The sequence below is a fragment of the Cryptomeria japonica genome, chromosome 2 (assembly GCF_030272615.1).
Source record: "Cryptomeria japonica chromosome 2, Sugi_1.0, whole genome shotgun sequence".
NCBI classification, from domain to species: domain Eukaryota; kingdom Viridiplantae; phylum Streptophyta; class Pinopsida; order Cupressales; family Cupressaceae; genus Cryptomeria; species Cryptomeria japonica.
In genome coordinates this window covers 248,370,487-248,392,568 of record NC_081406.1, presented here as the reverse complement: position 1 = coordinate 248,392,568, position 22,082 = coordinate 248,370,487, and the positions used below count along the sequence as shown (strand labels likewise).

Below are 22,082 nucleotides of genomic sequence, written 5' to 3'. Positions count from 1 at the left end.
CTTGTATTCACCAACATGAGAATAAGTGAAATCTAGGGAACCCCAATCATCACCTAAATATGCACTCACTTGAGATAAAGATAGTTCGATAGAAGATGTCTTATTAGGAGTAGACTCAGAGCTTTGTGCTTTTAGGAGACCTACATTAGGAGGATCTAGCTTAGGAAAATCTTGTTTCTCAAGTGATTCATTCTTGAGGACTTCTTCCCCCTTCTGACTTTCCTTTTTAGGGGACACAACAGAGGTAGAAGTCCTCACTGTGGAGGGAAATGTTGGAACATAATTTTGAAACGAAGGTGTAACTGAAATCTGACCTAGTGCTGCTACTTGACATAGGTGCACAATATCAGGGTCAGCCTTGTTTGTAACCACTTGATTATTTGCAACAAAATTCACTGAACCATGAAGCGTACAAGAAACAACTCCTAAAGCATGAATCCATGGTCTACCCAAGAGGAGATTATAAGATAGATGACCTGGCATTACATATACCAGAGTCAAAATAGTGATAGGCCCAAACTTCAAAGGCAAGATAGCCATGCCCAAAGCACTTTTTCCACTGTTATCGAAACCATGAATAAACAAAGAAGATGCTGCTAGGGAATTCAGATCAGTAATAAATCCACATTGCATACATTAAGTGTAGAACCTGTATCAACAAGAGTTTGTTTAATTACAATGCGATTAACATGAACAGTTATCATTAATGGATCAACCAAGTTCCTCACTTCTGAAGGAAGAAGTTCATGGAGATAGAACATAATATTTGGCAAGTCTACACGAATATCATGCATTAATCCATTTACATCTATCAGCCTAGAAGAAGAAGGAAATAAGATCTTTTGCAGAGCTTCCTGTAGCATACCTTGATAAACTAGATTAGTTTGAAGAAAATCCCAAAGTGAGATCTAAGCGAGAGTAACATGAAGTTTCTCAATAAGATCATAATCACTAGATTGCTTAGCTGAAGGCTTAGGTGCTTGAGGAAGATCTGGTTGAGAAGGTTGTGGATGATCAATATATTTCTTATTTCTTCGAGTGTTATAAGTATGGGCTACCATTCTATAATAAGGAGCCTTAGACTATGCATATCTTGTAAAAAGATTTGATGAGTCATTTTAAAAGGGACACCATGAATAGATTTTACCTTTTTTGGAAAAGGACTAGCTGTAGTCACATGAATGATTAGTCTCTTAGGCCTTTTAGGAGTCGCAGAGACATAAATAACATTCACAGACTCATTATGATATGTAGAAGATTTATATGAAGGAATTCTCTCAACATCGACCTTTGGAAGTTCATATATGAGTCGAGACTCATCATTCACTAATACATCATCTCTAGAAAAGAGGACACTAGAATGAAAAGATGATAGAGTAACGTTAAGAAAGGTGTCAACGATTTCATCCTCTTGTAACAAAATATCCTCTAAAACAAAAGATATATTACGAAAGGGATCAAAGGCATAAAGTGACATAGGCAGAGCTAAGTCACCATCACAATCATGAAAAGAAACATCATTAACACTTTCAATAAAGCTATAAAATAAGTTAATAAAATAAGATAACATATGAATTTTGAAATTAATAAACTTAAAATAAAGAAAGAATGCATAAATTTTTCGACCGAAGGCCGACAAACCATTAAAATGGGGTTTGGGGCAGTGCTCCAATTTTATTTTTTGGAAGAAAGGGGAAAGATTTAGAATTTTCCTATTTTTTTTTAAAGGGGTCATTGCATGAGGAAATGAATGATAAATAATGTTCTAAAAATATTGCAGAAGAAGTGTTCATGTTGGGTTCACCAAAATGTAGAGGTGGGGACTTGTCACCTCCAATATGATGAATATCAGAGGACAAATTGATCCATTGCTACCTCACTCAAACTGGTGCTAAGGTGAGCCAGGGGATAAAAGAAACAGAGTTCAACAGTTAACTACAATTCGATACTCTTAGATGACTCTTTCAAGCTTATGTCCAAAGGATGAGTGTGCAAGTCTGGGACAACAGCGTAGTGCACTGTTGTCTTGTACGAACAAGGTACAGAGTTTGTACAGAAAGTCCCAAGTGTGATTATAATGCAATAAAATTGGAAAAAAATAATGAAGCTAAGCAGCTAGCAAATGTGATATATGAAATAACCAAGATAAAATGGAATGAGAAAAGGAAAGGAAATTAAAAAACAATAGTTCCATGCTATGAAGCCTCTAGCCAAATGAATCTTCTCTAATGCAACCTGCACACAAGCTAGAGGGTCAGTGCAAGAAGATGAGTCCACTTTTTGGCCAAAAAGTGGAAGTGTTTTCCCTGATTTTCAGATTTTGTCTCATTTGAGCTTAAATTTTGAAACACTTAGAGATTGAATCTTGGAAAAAGTCAGTAATATAAAAGATAGCCCTCTGAGTGTAGTTTCCAAATATATAATTTATTTTAATACCCACATAATAAAAAATAACTTTTTAAATGGAGTTCTGAAAACTATGTTTTAAAAATGCCTGTTTCAGGACCATACCATGCATGTGTACGACCCACACTTTTTGACACAATTAAAATTATTTTCTCAAACCGTTTTGGAAAATGGTTTGTAACACACTGAAGATTGATGAGCATATTTTTTTGTATTTTTTTTTCTAATATTTTTTTTTTAATTAATTTTTTAATGGCCGTAATTATCTTTTTAAAAATTTGACGTGTACGACCCACATAATTTGATGTAAACTTAACATTTTTTGATTTTTTTTTTTTTCAAATACAAAAGATTTTTGTGTAGATTGATGACATATAATTTTTTTTCCAAAATTCTTTAAAATAAAAAAGTTATTAAATTAACAAAATTAGTTAATATTTCAAATTTATGGACCCGATTTAGTATAAATTAAATGAAAAATAGTTAAAATAATCAATTTTTAAATAAATTTACATATTTAGAATCTAGACAGTATAATCTGAAATGGGTTTTAATTTCGTATAAAAATTCTCTAATTAGAGGCGCGTAAACTATTTTTGAAGTTCATATTTGTGCTTTCATTCATGGAGATTTGAATTTGCAGGTCCATGTCTCAGGTGTGGCCATCCCAGGCCTATCCCGGGCCTAATCCCGAGCCAAGTGGCGGGTTGTGGAATCAACTTCCACAAAACGGGCCCCCGTTTTCAAACAAGGGCGGATTGTGGAAAAAAAGGAAAAATGCCATTTAGAAACGGGGGCCCGCTTTTAAACAAAACGGGGGCCCGTTTTTAGAAACGGGCCCCCGTTTTTTAAAACGGGCCCCCGTTTCTAAAAAATGGGCCCCCGTTTTGTTTAAAAGCGGGCCCCCGTTTTATAACAAAACGGGGGCCCGTTTTTAAACAAAACGGGCCCCCGTTACCTTTCGGCTCGGGAGCCCGAAGCACAAACGGGCCCCCGTTTTTTGAAAACGGGCCCCCGTTTATAAGAGCGCATTTTCCAATGCGCAGACTTCCGCGAATTTGTGACTCATTACCTTGCACTTGCCCTAGAAAGTAAAAATGTTTGGGACTTCTTGGGGACTTGCCTTAGTCAAATCCTTGTTTTGGTGTTTCCACCTCCACAAATAGCTAGATAGATTGATAGAATAAAATATAAATGCAAGATAAGGTATATGATAAATGATAAATGATAGAAGAGGGATGTGATAAATCCCAAGATGTTCAAAGATACGATAAATAGATAGATATTACCAAGGAGGCTTGAGAAAGCCAAGAGAGTTGCAAGAGATTATTGTGAGAGATTGAAAGTGTTGTAGAAAAATAGAGACTGTTGTAGCAAGCAAGAGAGAGATGAAGAAGGCTATGAGAGCCCAAAGAATAACAAAGATTGTGTTCAGAATCTAGAGAGCTTGAATGGAGAGAAAAGATAGATTTAAAATGAGAGAAGAGGAGGGAAAAGAGGGCTAGGGAGCCATTTAGAAGATTCCAAGCCATTTCCACCAACCAAGGTAGGTGACAAGTTGAAAGGTGAGCTCAAAACCAATATTCAAACATGAAAATATTGCAGGACTAATGCATGGCACACGAACGTTTGCACGACGTGCTATTTTCTAGACAAATCATGCTCATAAACGAAAAGAGACAAGGGAGACATGGGGCTAACAAGACACATAAGCTTAATGATAGTTGTTGAAAGGTGTGTTGAACATCCTGAGAGGGAAAAGGCTGATGCAAGGGCTCAAGTGAGCCTAATTAGGTTCTAGGGGAATGGACACCAAAGTGATCACAAAAGATGTAGGTCAAATTACAAAGGGGTATCCAATTTTCAAAACTACAGAAACAAAGGCAACCACTGGCGGTGGAAGAGGCAGAGGTCATAGTTAATCTCGTAGTTCTCCATTGTTAGCTTAAATGAAAAACATGCAACCTTTGTTGTGATTGTGGTGCAAACTATGCTCTCACTATAAATCATGGAGCAAATAGAAATTATGCACTAACACCCCCCCTTAAGTCTAACTAAGGAGAGATAGGAGAGAGATGGATCTTGGCAGCAAAGCCCGATCAGGAACCTAATTACAAAGAAGAAAGGAGAAAACCCAATTGAGAGAAACTCCTAACCATTTATTCAAAGTAAAGAAGAAAGCTACAAACTATAAATTAATCCACACTGCAACATGATTGTATATCAGAGTCATACAAACAACTGCATGAGTACCTCTGGGATACTTTCAAAATGCAGTTGTACATATTCTACATTGCTCAAATGGATGAACAGATAGGTGCACGGTCTTTAAATATAGAAACTGATCATCTGAAGATAGAAAGATATGAATCTGCAAAAATGTGCTCCAAACTAAAGAAATGCAAAGATGTCCTCTGTTTGACATGATGACATTGTTTATCCAATGCTCAATAATGTCCCACTAGAAAGAAACTTCAAAAGCACTTGAGGATGCGACTCTGGAATCTCATGTAGTCAAGAACCTTGGTAGAAAGAATCTCTAGGAGCAAACAAAGTTGCAACATTGGAATCTCATTTAGATAGGAATTTAGAACAAAAGAAGAGAACTTTTGGCTATCAATTAGAAGAAGAGTACATATCTTATTGGTTAATAGTAACTTTAATCTTCTATTTTATTCTGGAAACTTATTGAAAAAAACCTATACTAGATACTTTAAGTGAAAACCCCTATATAAATTTTTTAAAAGTTCAATTTTTAAAAAGCCCTAAATTTTCTAAATCTTTATCATGTCATGCTTCCAAAGCACATACAATTTTAAAGAATCAATATAGGAAAAAAAACAAGGAGCATGCAAAAATTAGGGGAAGCATGCATATGGAAACGTCAGCTTCCATTTTTCAGAAACCCACCTGCAAATAATTTTTTTTTAGCTTCTTCTTTCTAGCTCCCAAGATCTGATACCATGTAAAATTTTGTAGCTATAGCTACACAATGTAGGATAGATCTAGCTAGGGAAAAATAAAAGAGCAGCTACAAAAAATTAGAACGCCGAACAAATAATTCATCAACCATTGTATTAATTCTGTTATGTTGTTTACAATCTACTCAATGCGCGATTTATACAAAAAGAGCCAAAACATGATTGTGGAAACAAAGGCAATTGCTCATGGTGGAAGAGGCAGAGGTCACAGTTAATCTCATAGTTCTTTGTTGTTAGGCTAAATGCAAAACATGCAACCTCTGTTGTGATTACAGTGCAAACTATGTTCTCACCGTAAATCATGGGGCAAACAAAGTTATGCACAAGTACAAAATTTTTATTGCCTATCTCACAGAAAATTACATCAATATCTTCCATTTCTAGCTTCTTACATCCCACACTAGTTTCCTTTCACATTTACCTCCAGACCATCTTATATGTGGTTGTTGATATACAAAGTCGCATGAGCAATTATCACTTTCATAACATATGAGGGAAAAAGCTCGATTGATGTTATTTGATAAAATAACAAAAGTATTTAAAATAGATAGAGAACAGTTGAAATGATAGAGAAGATGCAAGAGAATGCAAATTGAAACAACATCAAGAAAGAGTTATGAGATTGACAACTTCTATGGCATGTGAAGTAGGCCACGTAAATTTCATCAGATGATCTATATTTGTTTTTTAATAGCCACATGAGTGGAAAGAGATGGACCCACCACAACATCGACACTACTCATGTTACCAAACAAATGGTGCGATAGATGTAGAACCTCCTCAGTGTTCGTATTAAAATAATCAGGCCCCCTTTTGTTACCATGGACTAGCCATCCACATGTTGGCCATTTGATTCAAGCTCATCAAATGGTCAAGTATAATTCAATTATAATTGATTATAATAAATATGAAAATATATTAAATTAGTACTTGTACTTAAATGAGGTGTAATGATTAATTCAATAGTAGTTTATATCATTTCTATTTGAGCAATTTCAATTATAATATTTGAGAAAACTCCTATTTCTATTATGCTTTGTTGGATGTTCATAGCCTACATTACTATGTGCAGCAGTTTGGAGGGCACTTTCGAGTCTTGCTCGATTCAAACCAAAATCTCCAAACAAAGGGAACATATTCATTTGTGTTCTCAATAAAAGCACCATCTATTCTCCTATTTACTTTGAATTAGCTAAAATTTAGAGGCATTTTAGCAAATGCAATGTAAACACTTTCCCTCTTGTAGGAGTATTGTTTCCAATCTTGTTCATGGTGGCCTCAAAGTTGTGTATAGATAAAGCAAAAATCTAAAGCGTCATGTGAATTCTCATCATTGACATAATAAATTACTATATTGTTCTAAAAATTAAAAATATTTTAAATCAATATGTATTTTTATATCAAATATTTTAAAATAATGTATATTACTCTTAACATTTTTACAATTTTTTAATAATTAATTTTAAAGTGTCATAAATTAAATTGTATATTATGTGCTATTTTAAAATGTATATTGAATAAAGAAAAATACGAACTTGATAATTATATTTTCAAACTTAAATGAGAACTTGATTTTAATCTTTTACTCTATATATAACTGATTAATATTTGTGTTTTATTAGAAATCACATTAGAATTTTTTTTTTCACTTTAAAATATTGAATGTTTTCTTCTACTTATTTATAGTTATTTTTTATATTTTTAAAACATAATATATAATAGAAATTTAAATTATTTTATATAATATTTAAAAAATTATAAATAAATTTTTTTATCATCGTTAATTTATATATATTATGAAATTATAAAATAAAGTATGTGTAAATCTTTGAGATCCTTTCTAATGATTCACCTTTCACCCATAAAAAAACAGAGTCCAGAAAGCAAGAGAAACATAAAAAATCCTACAAATAATTTATAGGATTAAAAAATTCTAGAAACAATTTATAGGATCAAATTGATATGTCCTTTAATTCAACATAATTCTTTAAATAAGCAAGAAAAACATTACAAATTATGGGAGCATAGTTTCAGTTTCAACTACAGTGCATGACAAAATTGTGTGGGCCTTATCACCAATCAAGTTTTATTTGCATTTATTATATATTTTTTAGTATAAATTTAATTTTTATATAATTTGTAATATCTATTAAAATTGATGTTTTAATTTTATTTTATAGTATAAAATATGAACCATAAAATTAATATTTATAAATATTTAGAGTAGTTTTGGGAAATTGTAGGGATTCCACCAATGATAGCTAAAATGTCGTTGTCTACTTTGGGGTTTGCTGAAACTATTGATCTCTTTGTTGTCCTCCTTTACATGAGAATTTTTTTTTGGTCTATTGTAGATTCAGAGAAGGATTTTTGCATAAATCTTTAACTCGTTGATTTGGATTGATGAGAGATCTTTGAAGAGCTATATTGCCCAGAAAGGTAAATTCTTTCCTTATGTTTTCCCAGAAGGGCCAGTTATGTGCTTACAAGAAGATGTCCACAGTTCCAAAGCTTTTGAGGGAAATGATGAGAGGAAAAATCGATGACCAAAAAAACCATATTTCTTTATAACAACCGAAAGTAGTAGCAGTTTAACAATGAGAGACATTTTTTCGATGTGGGGTGCCCCCACAGGGGATGGCCTATTGACTAATGAATTAGGAAATTGTAGTCGAAGAGGAAAATTAAAACAAGTCCTTGTTTATGAAAATACAAGAAATGAATTGGAAGATTATTGAAATCATTAAAAAAAAATAGAAAAAATAGAAAACAACAAAATTATTGTTCTGAAAGTAATTCACTTATAAAAATAAGAACCCAAATTAAAAAAAGATGGGAATTTGTATAGTTGTTATTGATTGACAAGAGATTTTGTCTTCGTGAATAATGAAACTAGACTCTATCCTTGGATGAAAGATCTAATGATTAAAAAAATGTAGAGCAGACTTCTAGCTTCTCTAGAGAAGCTTAAAGTGATTGCTTCTCTTAATGAGTTGGGATCTCCTTTCTATTAAAGACCTCGAAAACCTTGTTTAGTTAAATGGTGTCCTTATAGGAGATATTTTGCAATTTCTCAATTATGGCTTTGACTGAAACTTTTATTTGGTCCAATAATATAGGACCTTTTGTAATGCTCGCTAGAATACCCTAGAGAAATTAACAAACTAACATGCTAGCAGAGAATATTTTTTTTAAAAACAACTACTAATGCAACATAATCAACTAACTAGTCAAATGCATCTAACATCCATCAACATGATATACAATTACCCATCATGAACATAATCACAAAACATGATACACACATAGAAATGAACACACATCAATCATAATAGAGTAATCCATCCTCTCAATAGTCTATAAATATCATCATCCACATGTAATCATAATGTCAAGCACAATATAACATGTCTAATATCCATAGAGAAGCATAAAAAACATAAATAAATCCATAAACATCTAGTCAAAACTATGCCAGTATAATCTATCGAAGCACAAAAGAAAAGACAAGTCAAGGAGAGGCACTACACCTTCTCCTTCTTCAATGCTTGACATATGAGACTAGAATCCTACAAGAATGATCAATTTTCTCTTGTATGAAAAATACTTTGAACTATTCTTTTTTCTACACTTTGTCATTTTGAGGAAAAGGTGAGAACATTCACTTTTGAACTAGTCATATCCATGTGTTCTCATCGCTTCCATAATTTGTCTTAAGATGGTCAAGTATGATTTAACATATATAATTTATATTTTAAACATAAGGGGTGGTTGTCAAAACGTGTAATGATTTAAACTAGAAATAATTCACAATGATAAGAATAATATTAAAAATACAATATAAAGTATTGTGATGTGGAGAGATAATTTTAAGTCACCATTATCTAATGTTTAACTGAGAATATTGTGATCATTATGCCTCAAACATACTCAAAGAAAAGAGTCCAAATCATGATACAGTTAGGAAAAAACAAAGATTGGTGTTAGTAGTATAGGGGAAAAGACCTATTAGTTTTCCACTCTAACTTCGCACACTCTAAGCTCCTAAATAGTACGTCATATTTCAACTTATCATTGCAATTTATGATGGATGTGAGAGGATTCATTATACGTACAAAGCTAAAAATAATATTCCTTTAGAAGTGATGCCTTGTAACTATTTATGGATGCCTCAATAATTGTGTATTACAACCACCAGAAACATGTTCAAAATTGATCCAAGACATATTACTGGGTCATTTCCTCTACATTCCTATTGTAGATGGTCGTCTTAAGCCTATTCATTAACGTTTTTGTAGTGAAAGATTTATTTTCATGATTGCAATCACATTTGTTTTCAATGAGTTTGTGTATTAAACTAAGAATGATTTTAAATTATATATAAATTAATGTTATTAACTATATGGCATGTGAAGACTATTTATATATGTATATTTTTTCCGTATTTGTGATTACACTAAATTTTGATAAAGTTCATATTCATAAATTTATGACTATTAGTTTTTTTATAGTACAATTTATATTAATTAGTTGCATGTGTTTATCAAAAATGTCCTCTTTCATATTTATATCAAATTGGACAATGAAAATATTATATTTATCTTTAACATATGATACTTATGTTATAAAATTGTGTATCATGTATATGAACAATTGTATTTAACATATTTTGTGATAGCTAAATGAAAAATATGATTTAATTTGTTGATAAAATTTTGACATAAAAAGACAAAAAATTCACATACAACTATTACATAGCAATCTAAAAAATATGATTTTTTTTTTTTATTGCTTGATTAAAACATTAAATTTTTAAAAAAACATATTACCAAAAAAAACATCTAAAACTAAATATTTAGTACATTATTTTATTACTTAAAATTTTAAATAACCCATATAATAAATAATATGCCTACAAGTATAAAAACACCTATATATAGAAATGCCCCATTCAAAAAAGTTGCAGTGCCAAGCCAATAGCACAGCATATCCATCCATAAGATATGGCAACTGGAAATGCATTTCTATATCTGATGAAGGATACCACCAATTTATTATTTGAATATTTCAGTCCACAATGCACACTAGAGGTCCCACTAGATCAAACATGCTTTGACATGCCACTACAGAAGACAGGTACAAATTCTTATTTATATACCTTTCCCACTGTAAAACCAGGCAAAACAGAGCAGAAAAGTTAGATTTCTCTATGATGTACCAAAGAGATACAACTAATTTGAGCATTAGATCGAGAGGGAGCCCGGTTATCTAAGTACTTCAAAACAGTAAAAAGAAAAGAGATAAAGTTCAAGGTAAGCTTTTGATTCAACTTGTCAATCCGTCGATGAAATCAACGCCATATGCCTGCAGCCATTCGTTGCCTTGTATAAGTTCATCTACTGTAAATTTAGTGGCCTCCGCAGCGCTTTGGATAACATGAAACCCAGCCCATTTCACTCGGTTCCCCGTTGCAGATCCAGCTCCAGTATTCTTGTACTCCCCATAGTACAAGGTTTTCAATGCAAAATCCCCAGACCACTCTAACCAACCAGCAGGATTAATAACGTCAGTCAAAGAAGATTGCATGTATACAGTTCTTGAGTATTCCTTCCATGGCCTTCCCAGGTATGTTGGGAATGAGCTCTGTACAGGAGCAAGGTCTGAATCTGCTCTGATGTTGCAGTTGTGAATGGAGATCCCTGTGTTTTGGTTGGGATCGGTCCTCCCTTGTGCCGTTATTGCATTCTTTTGATTTTGCCCTGGTTTTCTTGGCAGAATAGTGCAGCTTTGGAGTACAACAGCAGAGTTGCCGAATATGAAGTCCACGGTGCCTAAAATTGTGCATTCCCTGTAAAATTGACGAAGTGAATGTGTGTAGAGTGTGTCTTGGTATGCTTGGATCTTGCAACGGTAGAAGACTGATTGGTCTGATCCAACTCGAAGAGCTACTGCTTGATGCTTGTCTGGGCCGGCAGTGTTGACGAAGGCTATATCTTGGGCCATGAATCCCTTTCCCACCACAGCTGCATTTCACAAAACACAAGTCAACTGAGTTGCTTTACTGAAATGAAATAATGATGGAGACAGTAGAGATTCAAACACTCTGTATACAATAAATGATTTGCTAACACACCAAAATAAGGGCTAATATCTATTGGCATGAACAAATTATAAAATGAAAGCATTCAATAGTTGAGACCTAAACTACATTTTTTTTTGACAAGTCTATTGATGTGTAGTTATGGGAGCATGAGTCATAGGCTGAATCTCTTTGTCTAGGCTGAGTCTCTTTGTCTAAGAGTCAAAGACTGAAGAGTATCCATTCCACCATATTCACCCCAGAGCATTATCCAGGCCTCATCCCTTATAATGTTCGAGCCTTGCACTTAGCAAGACTTAATCTTTGGTGGGCTCATTAAGAACCATTCAGCTTCACCAGCAAACTGAGGGCCCATTGACAACTACTTTATTTGAATAGATATGTTATATACAACAGTAGATATCAGAGCATTAAAAAAACTGAATAATGAAACACATAGTTAATATGAATGTAGAAATCCCTATCTATATATAGATTAGATTTATCATGAGATTGTGTAAATGATATTTATGTAGAGTGTTTATTGTTGGGAATAAGTGACATCCATATTAAAGATGGGTCAATAGCTTAATGGTAAAGCACTTTAACAGTAAATGGAAGGACTTACATTCAAATCCTAATTGATACATGAAAAACACAACATGTTTTCGCAACTAAGCTAGACTAAGAAGTAAGAACCCAAACATTTTATAAAATAGCTTATAAGGAATGCTGAAAATAAGGCACATTCAAACCAAATAAAAGATTCTAGATTTTAAGTCTATAAATTTTTTAAATATATGAATTAGATAACCTAAGATCTCTCATTTTCTGTGTTGGATCTAGATGAAATGGATGAGTCGGGTAGGTTATCTGCACCAATTTTAGAGATAAAACATTGACAGGTGAGCTGACTGGCTCAAAATGCGCAAATGCCAATATCACAATAATTGAAGTCATCCTTAATCAAAGTAGCAATACTATAGTATTCCCTGCTTACCAAATGTGGCAGAGTTGAAAGTGGTTGAACCATCTACGACGTTCTTGCTCGCAGTCACAATTGTACTATCCATGCCTTCACCTATTAGCAGTATGTTCGTCTTTGTCTTCCCGACTTCGACATTCTCCTTATAAGTGCCCTTTTTCACCTTGATCACGTACCTCTTGCTACTTTTCTCTGGAGCCGCGTTAATGGCTTCCGTGATTGTTTTGAACTTACCAGACCCATCAGCAGCCACTACCACATCCGCATTTACCTCATCTGCAGAGGCTTGCAATATCCTCCGATCCGCTGCAGAAACCCACGAAGGAAACCCTTCCTTTATGGGCTCAGAAGGGAGAGCAAGTTTGTCCTCCCGACTGGATTCAGAGTTCACCAGTATGGCAAGACAGTTACTGGCGAATACTTTCACTCTCTCCACACTTTTCAGCAGACCAGACTCTGATTTCCCTTCAGACTTCTCAAGAACTCCATCATGGCACGTTTCCATGTTAGTGATGGCCGCACTGAGCAAAGTCTTTACTCCGCTATGCTCCCTTGCCCCAATTTCATCCTTTTTTAATACACACAGTGAGCTACTAAGCTGATCTTTGGTAATGTCAATGAGCTCCACACAATCCCCAACAGCAATTTTTACATTGCGGTTATTGGTTTGATTGAAGAAAGCAGAAGCGTGGACAAAAGCCCTGTTTGCTTCTTTCATGGCCACCATGACTGCAATGTGAAGCACCTCCTTCTTGGTCTTAGAGGAGCTTGTTAAATATGGAGCAAGACTAACCATGCAACTTTCTGGGTAAAGAGTACTGCTACACACACTCTCTATCTCAGCAGCATCTACCAATTCTTGGGCTTCTACATTCCCTCCTCTACTTGTGCTGACTGCATTAATTCCAATGGGTGAACACATTATCATCACCACGAGTGCGATTACAGCCCCCGAGCTTTGAATTAGGGAACCCATGTTCTGCATACTGAAGCAGCTCTCCCTAATCTTCTATAAGCAAAATCTCTTAAGGAGAAACCCTAACTTATATCTGCATTCTACTAAGTCTCATATGCAAGTCGAGAGAAGCAGATATGGATGACTGATGGTTAGTGATAAACAAGGACAAACATATATAATGATGTGAGATATCGTTTTAGGTGTGCTTATCTTGCTACTTAGATACCAATCTTGTCAAGCTAATATTTAATATGGTGTGCGGAGCGTGTTACTGTCGGTCGATCAATTGTTTAGCATATAAGCTACCAGTAGATAGTTTTCAAGACTATGTGCGGTATGATCTTATTTCCTCAGTGGGTTCCATTACTACTGCAGATTTCAAGTCTTTAAATGTTATTTTTTCGCGTCTCTGGTCAACCACCTAACATGTGTTGATTATTTGCAGAATATACAAATATGACAATCTGCTTGATGTAAAGTTAGACGCGGAAAGTAGACTGCCATAGCTGATAAAAAGATTCTCTCTCCGGAAACTTCCACTTTCTTTATGCATATAATAAATGTCATTAATACTGGATAATGCTTGTTTTTAGTCAATAAAGATGTTTCACATAAATTAAACGTTCTCTTTTGTTTGGTTATTGGGACTTGAGCGATCAAGCTGTCTATGGAAAGAGACGAGTGTCGCTGCAATAAGAAATGAAGCAAGTTGTATTAATCAAAGCTTCTTCCAATTTATAACAGTTTAATGGACTGTGCATTGGGTAAAGGGCGATGAATCGCCCAAAACTAATCTATAAGTAAAAGATTCGTAGGCTACGGAAATATTGAATGCTTTCTGATTAGACAATAGTATTGTAATTTACAATTTAATTAATAAATGCAGAAAATTGTCCAGCTACCATGCACCTTATTTGTTGCATAGATATTTCATTTATGTTGTTTCATATGGTATCGATGAAGGAGAAGGATAGATAAATTGGAGGTGGTGTTTAATCATTATGTCTAGTTTTGGTTTTGAAGAATTGAATTACATTGTCTATTTTATTGGTTCTCTTAAGACATTTAGTTTGTGCTTTCATATGGCTTCGATCAAGGAGAAGCATAGATAAATTGAAGGTGGAGCTTAATCTCTATGTCTGATTTTAGTTTTGAGGAATTGGCACTACCTGATATTGTGTATTTTGTCCACTTAATTGATTCCCTTAATCCATGAAATTTGTAGATTAGAGTGCAAGATGAATATGCATTAGATTTATGTAAGACAAACCACCTTTATTTTATAATTCAACATTTTTAGTTTGTAAATATGATTTTTTTTCATGATTTCTTTGATTTTAATGTTCTTTAACTCAAGTTTCTTTTTATTTAGATTCCCATTTTTTAATTGAATATTTCTAATATCTATTTGTTATTCTTCGAAATTCATTTCTATAATAAAAACAAATATTTTATAATTGATATATGAAATTTCATCCAATTTCCTCAGCATATTCTCTAACCAAAGCTTTTTCATAGTAAAGAGACCTATCAACTTGAACAAGAACCTCCTTACACTAATAGTCATTTCTTTCCATATATTATTTGTATTGATTGCACAAACTTTAGAAAAATGATATAACTAGATTGGTTATTTAGTTCAATGTGTTGATTGTATTAATGTCTATAATTACCTTACCACATATAAGGACATTAATTTCACATTAAATATATCAAGCCTTATTATCTTTTTCCCTCAACTAAATTTCAGAAGAAGTTGACAATTCTTTAGAGGGATTCAAGTGATCAATTGGAAAGACTAACACACATTACAACAAACAAAAGTGTGAATCTAGGATAGTGTGGTTCTTCTTTGTATACAAGAAGCCAAACCCACTCACACCTCCAATGTTGTATGGGAAAAGGGAATTGAACCTAGGTTAATGTATATGTTAGTCTAGGATCATTGTTCCTTGTTACAAAAACATAGAATGAAGTAAATTGAATAAATGAGTATGATCCCATCGATGTGACAAGGATTGTGAAAGAGATATAAGGCTCAATAAAATTTCTAAATCAATAACTACTCAATGCTAAACTAGAGATTTGCTCAAAATTTTCTAGTGTAGAGGTCTACAAAGAAAGAAAAAAGGCTAAAGCCTATAGTTATAATTAAAAAATATCAATTAGACATTAGAAGGTTACATGCAAAATAGACAAAGTAGATAAGGAAAAGGATAATAGAGTGATTGAATTTTCTATTCTACACCAATGGATTAATGAGATTTTGAATTCAAGAAGTGCATTAAATAAGGCAAATGCTTAGACAAAGGAGAAGTTGTAGGAATCTCTCCAAAAATTGAATGAAATGAAGGATTCTATTTTAATCCTACAAACCCAAGCTGTCAATGATACTTGACAATATCGACATCAAAAGAACAACAAATCAAGAAACTATAAAAGAAAATATAAGAAAAAAAGAAGCTATGATCTATGTGCCCTTGCCTCAAGAATTGTATGCCTCCTATTCAACTTAAGTTTTAGACATGGCTTTGGAACTAAGCTCTACATTGAAATTCACATAATATCCATAAAATTCTAATTGCAAAAGTAATGTTTGGAGTCAAGAAAGTGAACTAGAGGCCCTCTCTCTAAAATTTGATTAATCTAGATGTTTTGTGTAAAAGCTATACGGGTTATTAAATGAAAAAATTGTACAAGTGCATAACAAGAGAAACATAGTAATGAAAAATAATAAACTTAGGATAAAGCAACTCAAAAGTGTAAATCCTAGTTGTCCATCTTAAGAATAACCATGGAAGGGATGAGGGAACATAGGAAATGACTAGTCCAATAGGGAATGCCATAACCTTTTGGTCAAAATGAAAAAGTGTTGAAATAAGAAAAGTTCAAAGTATTGCTCATACAAAAGAATTTTGATCATCTTGTAGGATTGGTCCCTATGTCAAGCATTGAAGAAGTAGGTGTAGGTCCTAGGCTCTGAACCATCTAGAAGTTTAATTCAAAGATACAATTGAGAACTTGGAAAAATATCTCTTATAAGGACACCATTTAAAGCTTGATGAGGGTTTTAAGGTCTTTAATAAAAATGAGGTCCCAAATGAGGAGTAGCTTTGAGCTTCTCTAGAGAAGCTATAAGTCTATTCTACATTTTTCTTTAAATTTGAAAATTAAAAATAAAATCTTTGGTCCAAAGGAAATAGAAACTAGTGTCGTTCTTCATAAAGCAAAGAACCTTAAAAGTCAGTAACAATTATAGAGCTTTTTCTCTTTGTTTGATTTAGATTCTTATTTTTGTAAATAGCTTGCTTTGAGAGCAACAATTTTGTTGTTTGTTATTTTCTTTTATTATTTTGTTTCTCCTTAGCCTTTTTATTTTATTTTTAATTCATTTCCTGTAATTTTTAATATTCATTGACTTTTTTTCCTTTGTGATTTCACTCTTGTAATTCATTTCTTGTATTTTCATATTCAAGATGGGGGAAGTGTACCAATAGTTATTATAGCTAACTTCATGTACGCACAAACCTTAAATAATACAACAAATTTTGATTATTATTTTTTGGTTGTTTTTGTATGTGACTTAACTACTTATAACTATTGTTCAAGCTTTTGGGTAGTAATAACACACATTGTGGGAATAGTTATGCACACAAGGGTAAAAATGTGGTCATTTCAAAGAGTCACCTGAAACCTACTTAAAGATGCCCCAACTGCACTACAACCTCTTTAAAAATGACAAATACTTATGCACAAATACCTCAAATAGTTGTGCACTATGGTACCAATAAAGTTGCACAACTCCTTCAATTAAAGTCTAAAATTTCTAAATGTTGAAGGTAAAGTACACATGTACATTTAGTTATCATTTTTTAAATTACTTTAAAAATAATAATTGAAAAGTTGAACGAACAAGAAGAGAACAATAATTAAAACATGAACCGTAACTAATGCTCTTCCCTACTTGTTTCCAATTCAATTATTTGAGTTTGAATGAAATGGCCAACAAATGGATGGTTGAGTCCCATGATGTCAGAATCAAGCCCATGAATAGTGACATTAATACGAACATGCATCTTTAAAGAAATCAACAGCACCATGTGGTTGGTACCGTGAATAATGTGAATGCTGTGGTGGTCCCTTCCCTTTCCACTCATGTGGCTGTGAATAAATAAATATACATCATCTCTTGAAGTTTAAGGGGCATACTTGAACAGCTTATAGAAGTTGTCATCTTTTAAGTCTTTCTGCACGCTGCCATTCATTTGCACCCTTCATTCTTACATTCTAAAGCTGCATCAATTGTCCGTGGCACCTTAATTCTATTTGCGCCATTGATGAAGAATCTTTGTAATTGTTAAAGCAAAGTGGAGGAGGCCATTTCATATGCAGAATTAATGGTTCACTTGTACACTTCCCCTCCACATTGATGGCATTTATTATGGATATTCTACAACATTCCAAGGAAAATGATTTGCTGTTCTCTTTACCTTTTATTATAACCTTCATTACAATCGATGCATACAATTATTTTTCCGTGCAATTGTGTCTGATGATTAATAGACACATTCTGTTTTCGAAATGACCATCCAACTGACAGAGTGGACCGATTGTTCTTTATAAAAAATGTTCAAATCGATGACCAGCTGACAGAATGGACCATTTGATCTTTATAAAACGTGTTCAAATAAATAAGTGCGCTCCATGATAGTCGTTAATGCGTTAGTGCCAATAATGGTGAAGCCTGGGACGAAAAGCAATATAATATTCACAATCAACCTAAAGGACTGTCTCAGCACTAATCAAGGCCAAAAAAAAAGGTACGCGGATTTTAAATTGCCTCTTCCCCATCCACTATTCTCCTAATTACTTCTGCCAAAAAATATATTGATCCTTGTCCTTTGTTTTTTCCTTCACATTGGAGGTTCTCCAGGGTTGCTGTCTATTTTATTTGCTGTGGTTATTTTATTGCTACTGTTATTATTATTCTGGCATAGATTTCATAACAATTGGTATCAGAGCGCATAGGTTGTTGGAATATTCGGTGTATGTAAGTTTTTCGCTGAGCAGTGTAGAGGTCTCAATGATGGGTGAGATGAAAAAATTGAATGGAGCTAATTTTGTCCTATAGAAATCCCAAATGAAGGATATATTGGTTTGAAGGATCATTTGTCGATTGAGGGAATTCTGACCATCTTATTAAATATTTATTTAAACCCCATCCCCCCTATTAATTAAATTATAGGGTGAACTCACAATAATGGTTCCCACTTTTTTGCCACTTTTGACACTGAGATGTACATTTTAAAAATAATCTTCAACTTCCGAGAACTATAACTTTTAAACTATTAAAAATTTGAAGATGATGTAAATTAGTGATTTCTAGCATTTTGTTTGTAGATTCTATATACATTTTTTTCAAATTTTTTTGAAGGATTTTTTAAAAAAATTTCCATCTCCCTCGAAAAGTAGTTTTTTACAACAAACTACATTTTTTAAGAGTGATGTGCCTCCCGAAATGCATAACTTTTTTTCTATAAATGATAAAAACTCAATTCTTTCGAATTTTGGTTTTTAACATCAATATCCAGGGCTTGCATTTGGTTTTATAGTGATATGTTCAATATTTTTCATTTTATAAAGTTTTGAAGTCCGACTAGTCATAATTCAAACATAGGTTTACATTTGAACACATAACTTGTTCTATATAAATCGAAATTCAATTTTTTTTTTTTGATAGAAAGAAGACATCAATACCAGGGGCATAGATATTTTTCAGAATTTTTTTGAATTAGTTTCTTATTTTTTCCAATGTGTTGAATAGAGAAGTTCATTCTTTGGTGAAAAACCAATTTTCCATAAAATTAAAAAAACAACATAATAAATTCAAAATATAACAAAATTATACTCATTGGAAAGCTTGCTTCGAGTACTACCATCTAATATTTTTGGATTATCAAGATTATTTCATTCGTGCTTTGAACCAGAGCTCCGAAGTCATTAATTCTTCAGAACTCTGAAATTTTTTGGGAGAAACCTTTAATTTGAGGGTTCGAATGAACCCCAGTTCAAGCGAATTGGGTTCGCTCGAACCCAACCCCCATTCGCTCGAACCAATGAGCTCGATTTTGGCACGCACATTTTTGTAACGGTTATGTTCGAGCGAACCCAACAATTTTTAACTGTCGGCTTTCGTTCAAACTCTAGCCGAAGCATTTTTTTTTTTTTCATTTTTTATCACACAAATGATTAAAATAATTCGCATTTTTTAGATGAGAGAAGACATGTATAAAACTTAGAAAGTATAATCTAGAGTCTAAACTCCATGTATAAAGTATAAAGTATAATCTAGAGTCAAACACAAACCAGGTATAAAGTATAATCTAGAGTCTAAACTCCATGTACGTGCATGAATATATATAATATGAAAGTCTATAAAAAGATAAATGTAAATGAGCTATAAAGTCTGGAGCAAATCAACAGGGATCATGTCCGTTACAAACTGAGTGACCATCTGAGGGGGAGTCCTGCAAAAGTAGAATTTATTTAAATATTAAATATAATATATCTATCTCTCTAGACGTGCATGTACATCAAATCCAAGTAGAGTTAAATAAAAATTTAAATATAAATTGTAACGTGCATGTACATACATACATGTACATATATGTACCAAAAACTATAACTAACCTGTACACTAACAGCATCTAAAGAATCTCTCCTATGCACATGCTCAGAGCTCAAGGAAGGAGTGACATGAGCTAACTGTCAATTTAAGGATTAGTCCACAATCAATTTAAATGATCTACAAATTAAAACTTAGAACTCTAGATTATTTATTAAACATGATTTATATATATAGATTTATCAGGTACAAATTTGCAACATGTATACATATCTTCTAAAAATTTAAATGCACATGTACATGTACATACCTGTGTATCACCTGGAGTAGGCTGTATAGTCTGATCCTGTCCCATGATCATATCAACAACATCACTCGTACCTGCATATCTCTCTCTAGCTGTACGTATCACTGAGGAGTGCAAGGGGCTAACTAGATGAGTGGGCATCGTGGATGAAGTGTCTGACTGTAGTAGCATGTCCATAAATCCAGTATGTCTCAAATCTCTCAGTTGATCCTCAAATGAGTCCAAACCCTCATCTGTGATATGTACCTGATCATCTCGTATCTCGTCTTCAAATGAATCCAACCGGCCCTCATCTGTGATATGGAGTTGATCAGCTCGTAGCTCCTCCTCTGCAGCAACAGAGTGATCTATAGGTGGGTCAGTGCCTAGAGCATGCATAGAGTGATGAGAATGTTGTGACTGCCTCGGGGTATGCATCGATGTCGTTGTAGCTTGACCATCTCTAAGAATCTCCTCTCTAATATCACCCAATGGTATTCCAAGTCGAGATGAAATAAAACTATAAGCATGTAGTAGGTCCTCGGCTAAATACTGCGACATCTGTACACGTCTACTACCTCCGACTATAGCTGCTACCTCATCTGGGGAGGGGATGCCAGCAGAAATATACCGATCATTTGAATCTAAAGCCCCCCCATGACTAGAAGATGCATGATCTATGGATGATCGCGAACGTGGTCGGCTCATCATATATCTGCCCACCCTGTCAGAAGATATGGTGGTTGTTGCTGATGCAATCTGTCCAATCCTATCAATTGCTTCTCTCTAAGAAGCAATCACAACGTGATCCGTTATGGGTGCCATGGCTGGGACTACTGCAAGAAATCTCTGGCCAACAAGGTCCCTGTGTCTAGGTGGAGCTCTATCACGCCTACGATATGCATCTCTATCAGCAATCCTGCCCCTCCCCTGTCCATAATATCTTGGAATATCAAGGTAGTTTGGTTTCATCTGATAATGAACCTCAACAAATACCTGTTGTGCAAAGTATAATGGAATCTGGTCGTTATTAGGATAATGACCATGGGCAGCTAAGAATCGTGGGTAAATCAGTGATGCAACCTGTGGGTCGATATATCTGGTAACTTGATATCCCCTCACCTTACTCTTCTCTTGATATTGTGGGAAGCATCTCTCCTTGATGGTCTCCTTCGAGACCACCCCCACCACATCAGCAAAAGAATGAGGACCCCTCACCTCACTCCTCAACTGTTTATATATATCCTCTATAACCTCAGGTGAGAATGAGGTATGAGATAGTAAGTGGTCCCTCAATGTTCGCAAACTGTCAAAAATGAACATGCACGTACTCTTGTACACGCCATCAGTACGAGGGTCATCTAGTATGGCCCTCAACCTATGCAACTCCCGATCACTGTAATGAAAAATAGTAGCAATGTCGGGCAAGGGGGGATCCTGCTATGGAGGATCCTCCTGTGGTGGCTCCTGATGTGGAGCCTGCGTAGGTGGATCCTGATGTGGAGCCTATGCAGGTGGATCCTGATCAGGAGCCTGCGAAGGTATATCCTGGGATGCCATCTATCTAGGTACATGTCATAAAGTTAAAATAAATACGTAAGCAGAGAGAGAGAGAGATCATTTTCATGAGAGAGAGAGAGAGAGAGATTATATACATATAAATCTTCATGAGAGAGAGATCATTTTCATTTTCAAAAAATACATGTAAAAATTTCAAATATTTCAGTGAGAGAGAGAGAGAACATATATTTCAGATCTAGAG

The 22,082-nt window shown here is 34.0% G+C and overlaps 1 protein-coding gene across 1 annotated transcript; it reads right to left on the bottom strand.

Moving 5' to 3' along the window:
• Nucleotides 1-10,404: 10,404 nt before the first annotated feature.
• Nucleotides 10,405-13,629, bottom strand: LOC131058676 (pectinesterase). Its single transcript, XM_057992374.2, has 2 exons — nucleotides 12,467-13,629; nucleotides 10,405-11,410 (listed from the first exon to the last, which is right to left on the bottom strand). Exons 1-2 carry the CDS (start codon nucleotides 13,434-13,436, stop codon nucleotides 10,713-10,715), a joined length of 1,668 nt encoding a protein of 555 aa, XP_057848357.2. The 5' UTR covers nucleotides 13,437-13,629; the 3' UTR covers nucleotides 10,405-10,712.
• Between the last annotated feature and the right edge of the window lie 8,453 nt (nucleotides 13,630-22,082).

Excerpts from the sequence above, each read along its gene's own strand:
- LOC131058676 (XM_057992374.2), bottom strand. The coding sequence starts at position 13,436 with ATGCAGAACATGGGTTCCCTAATTCAAAGCTCGGGGGCTGTAATCGCA. Across the intron at positions 11,411-12,466 it reads TTTCAACTCTGCCACATTTG|CTGTGGTGGGAAAGGGATTC; the intron begins GTAAGCAGGGAA and ends TGTGAAATGCAG.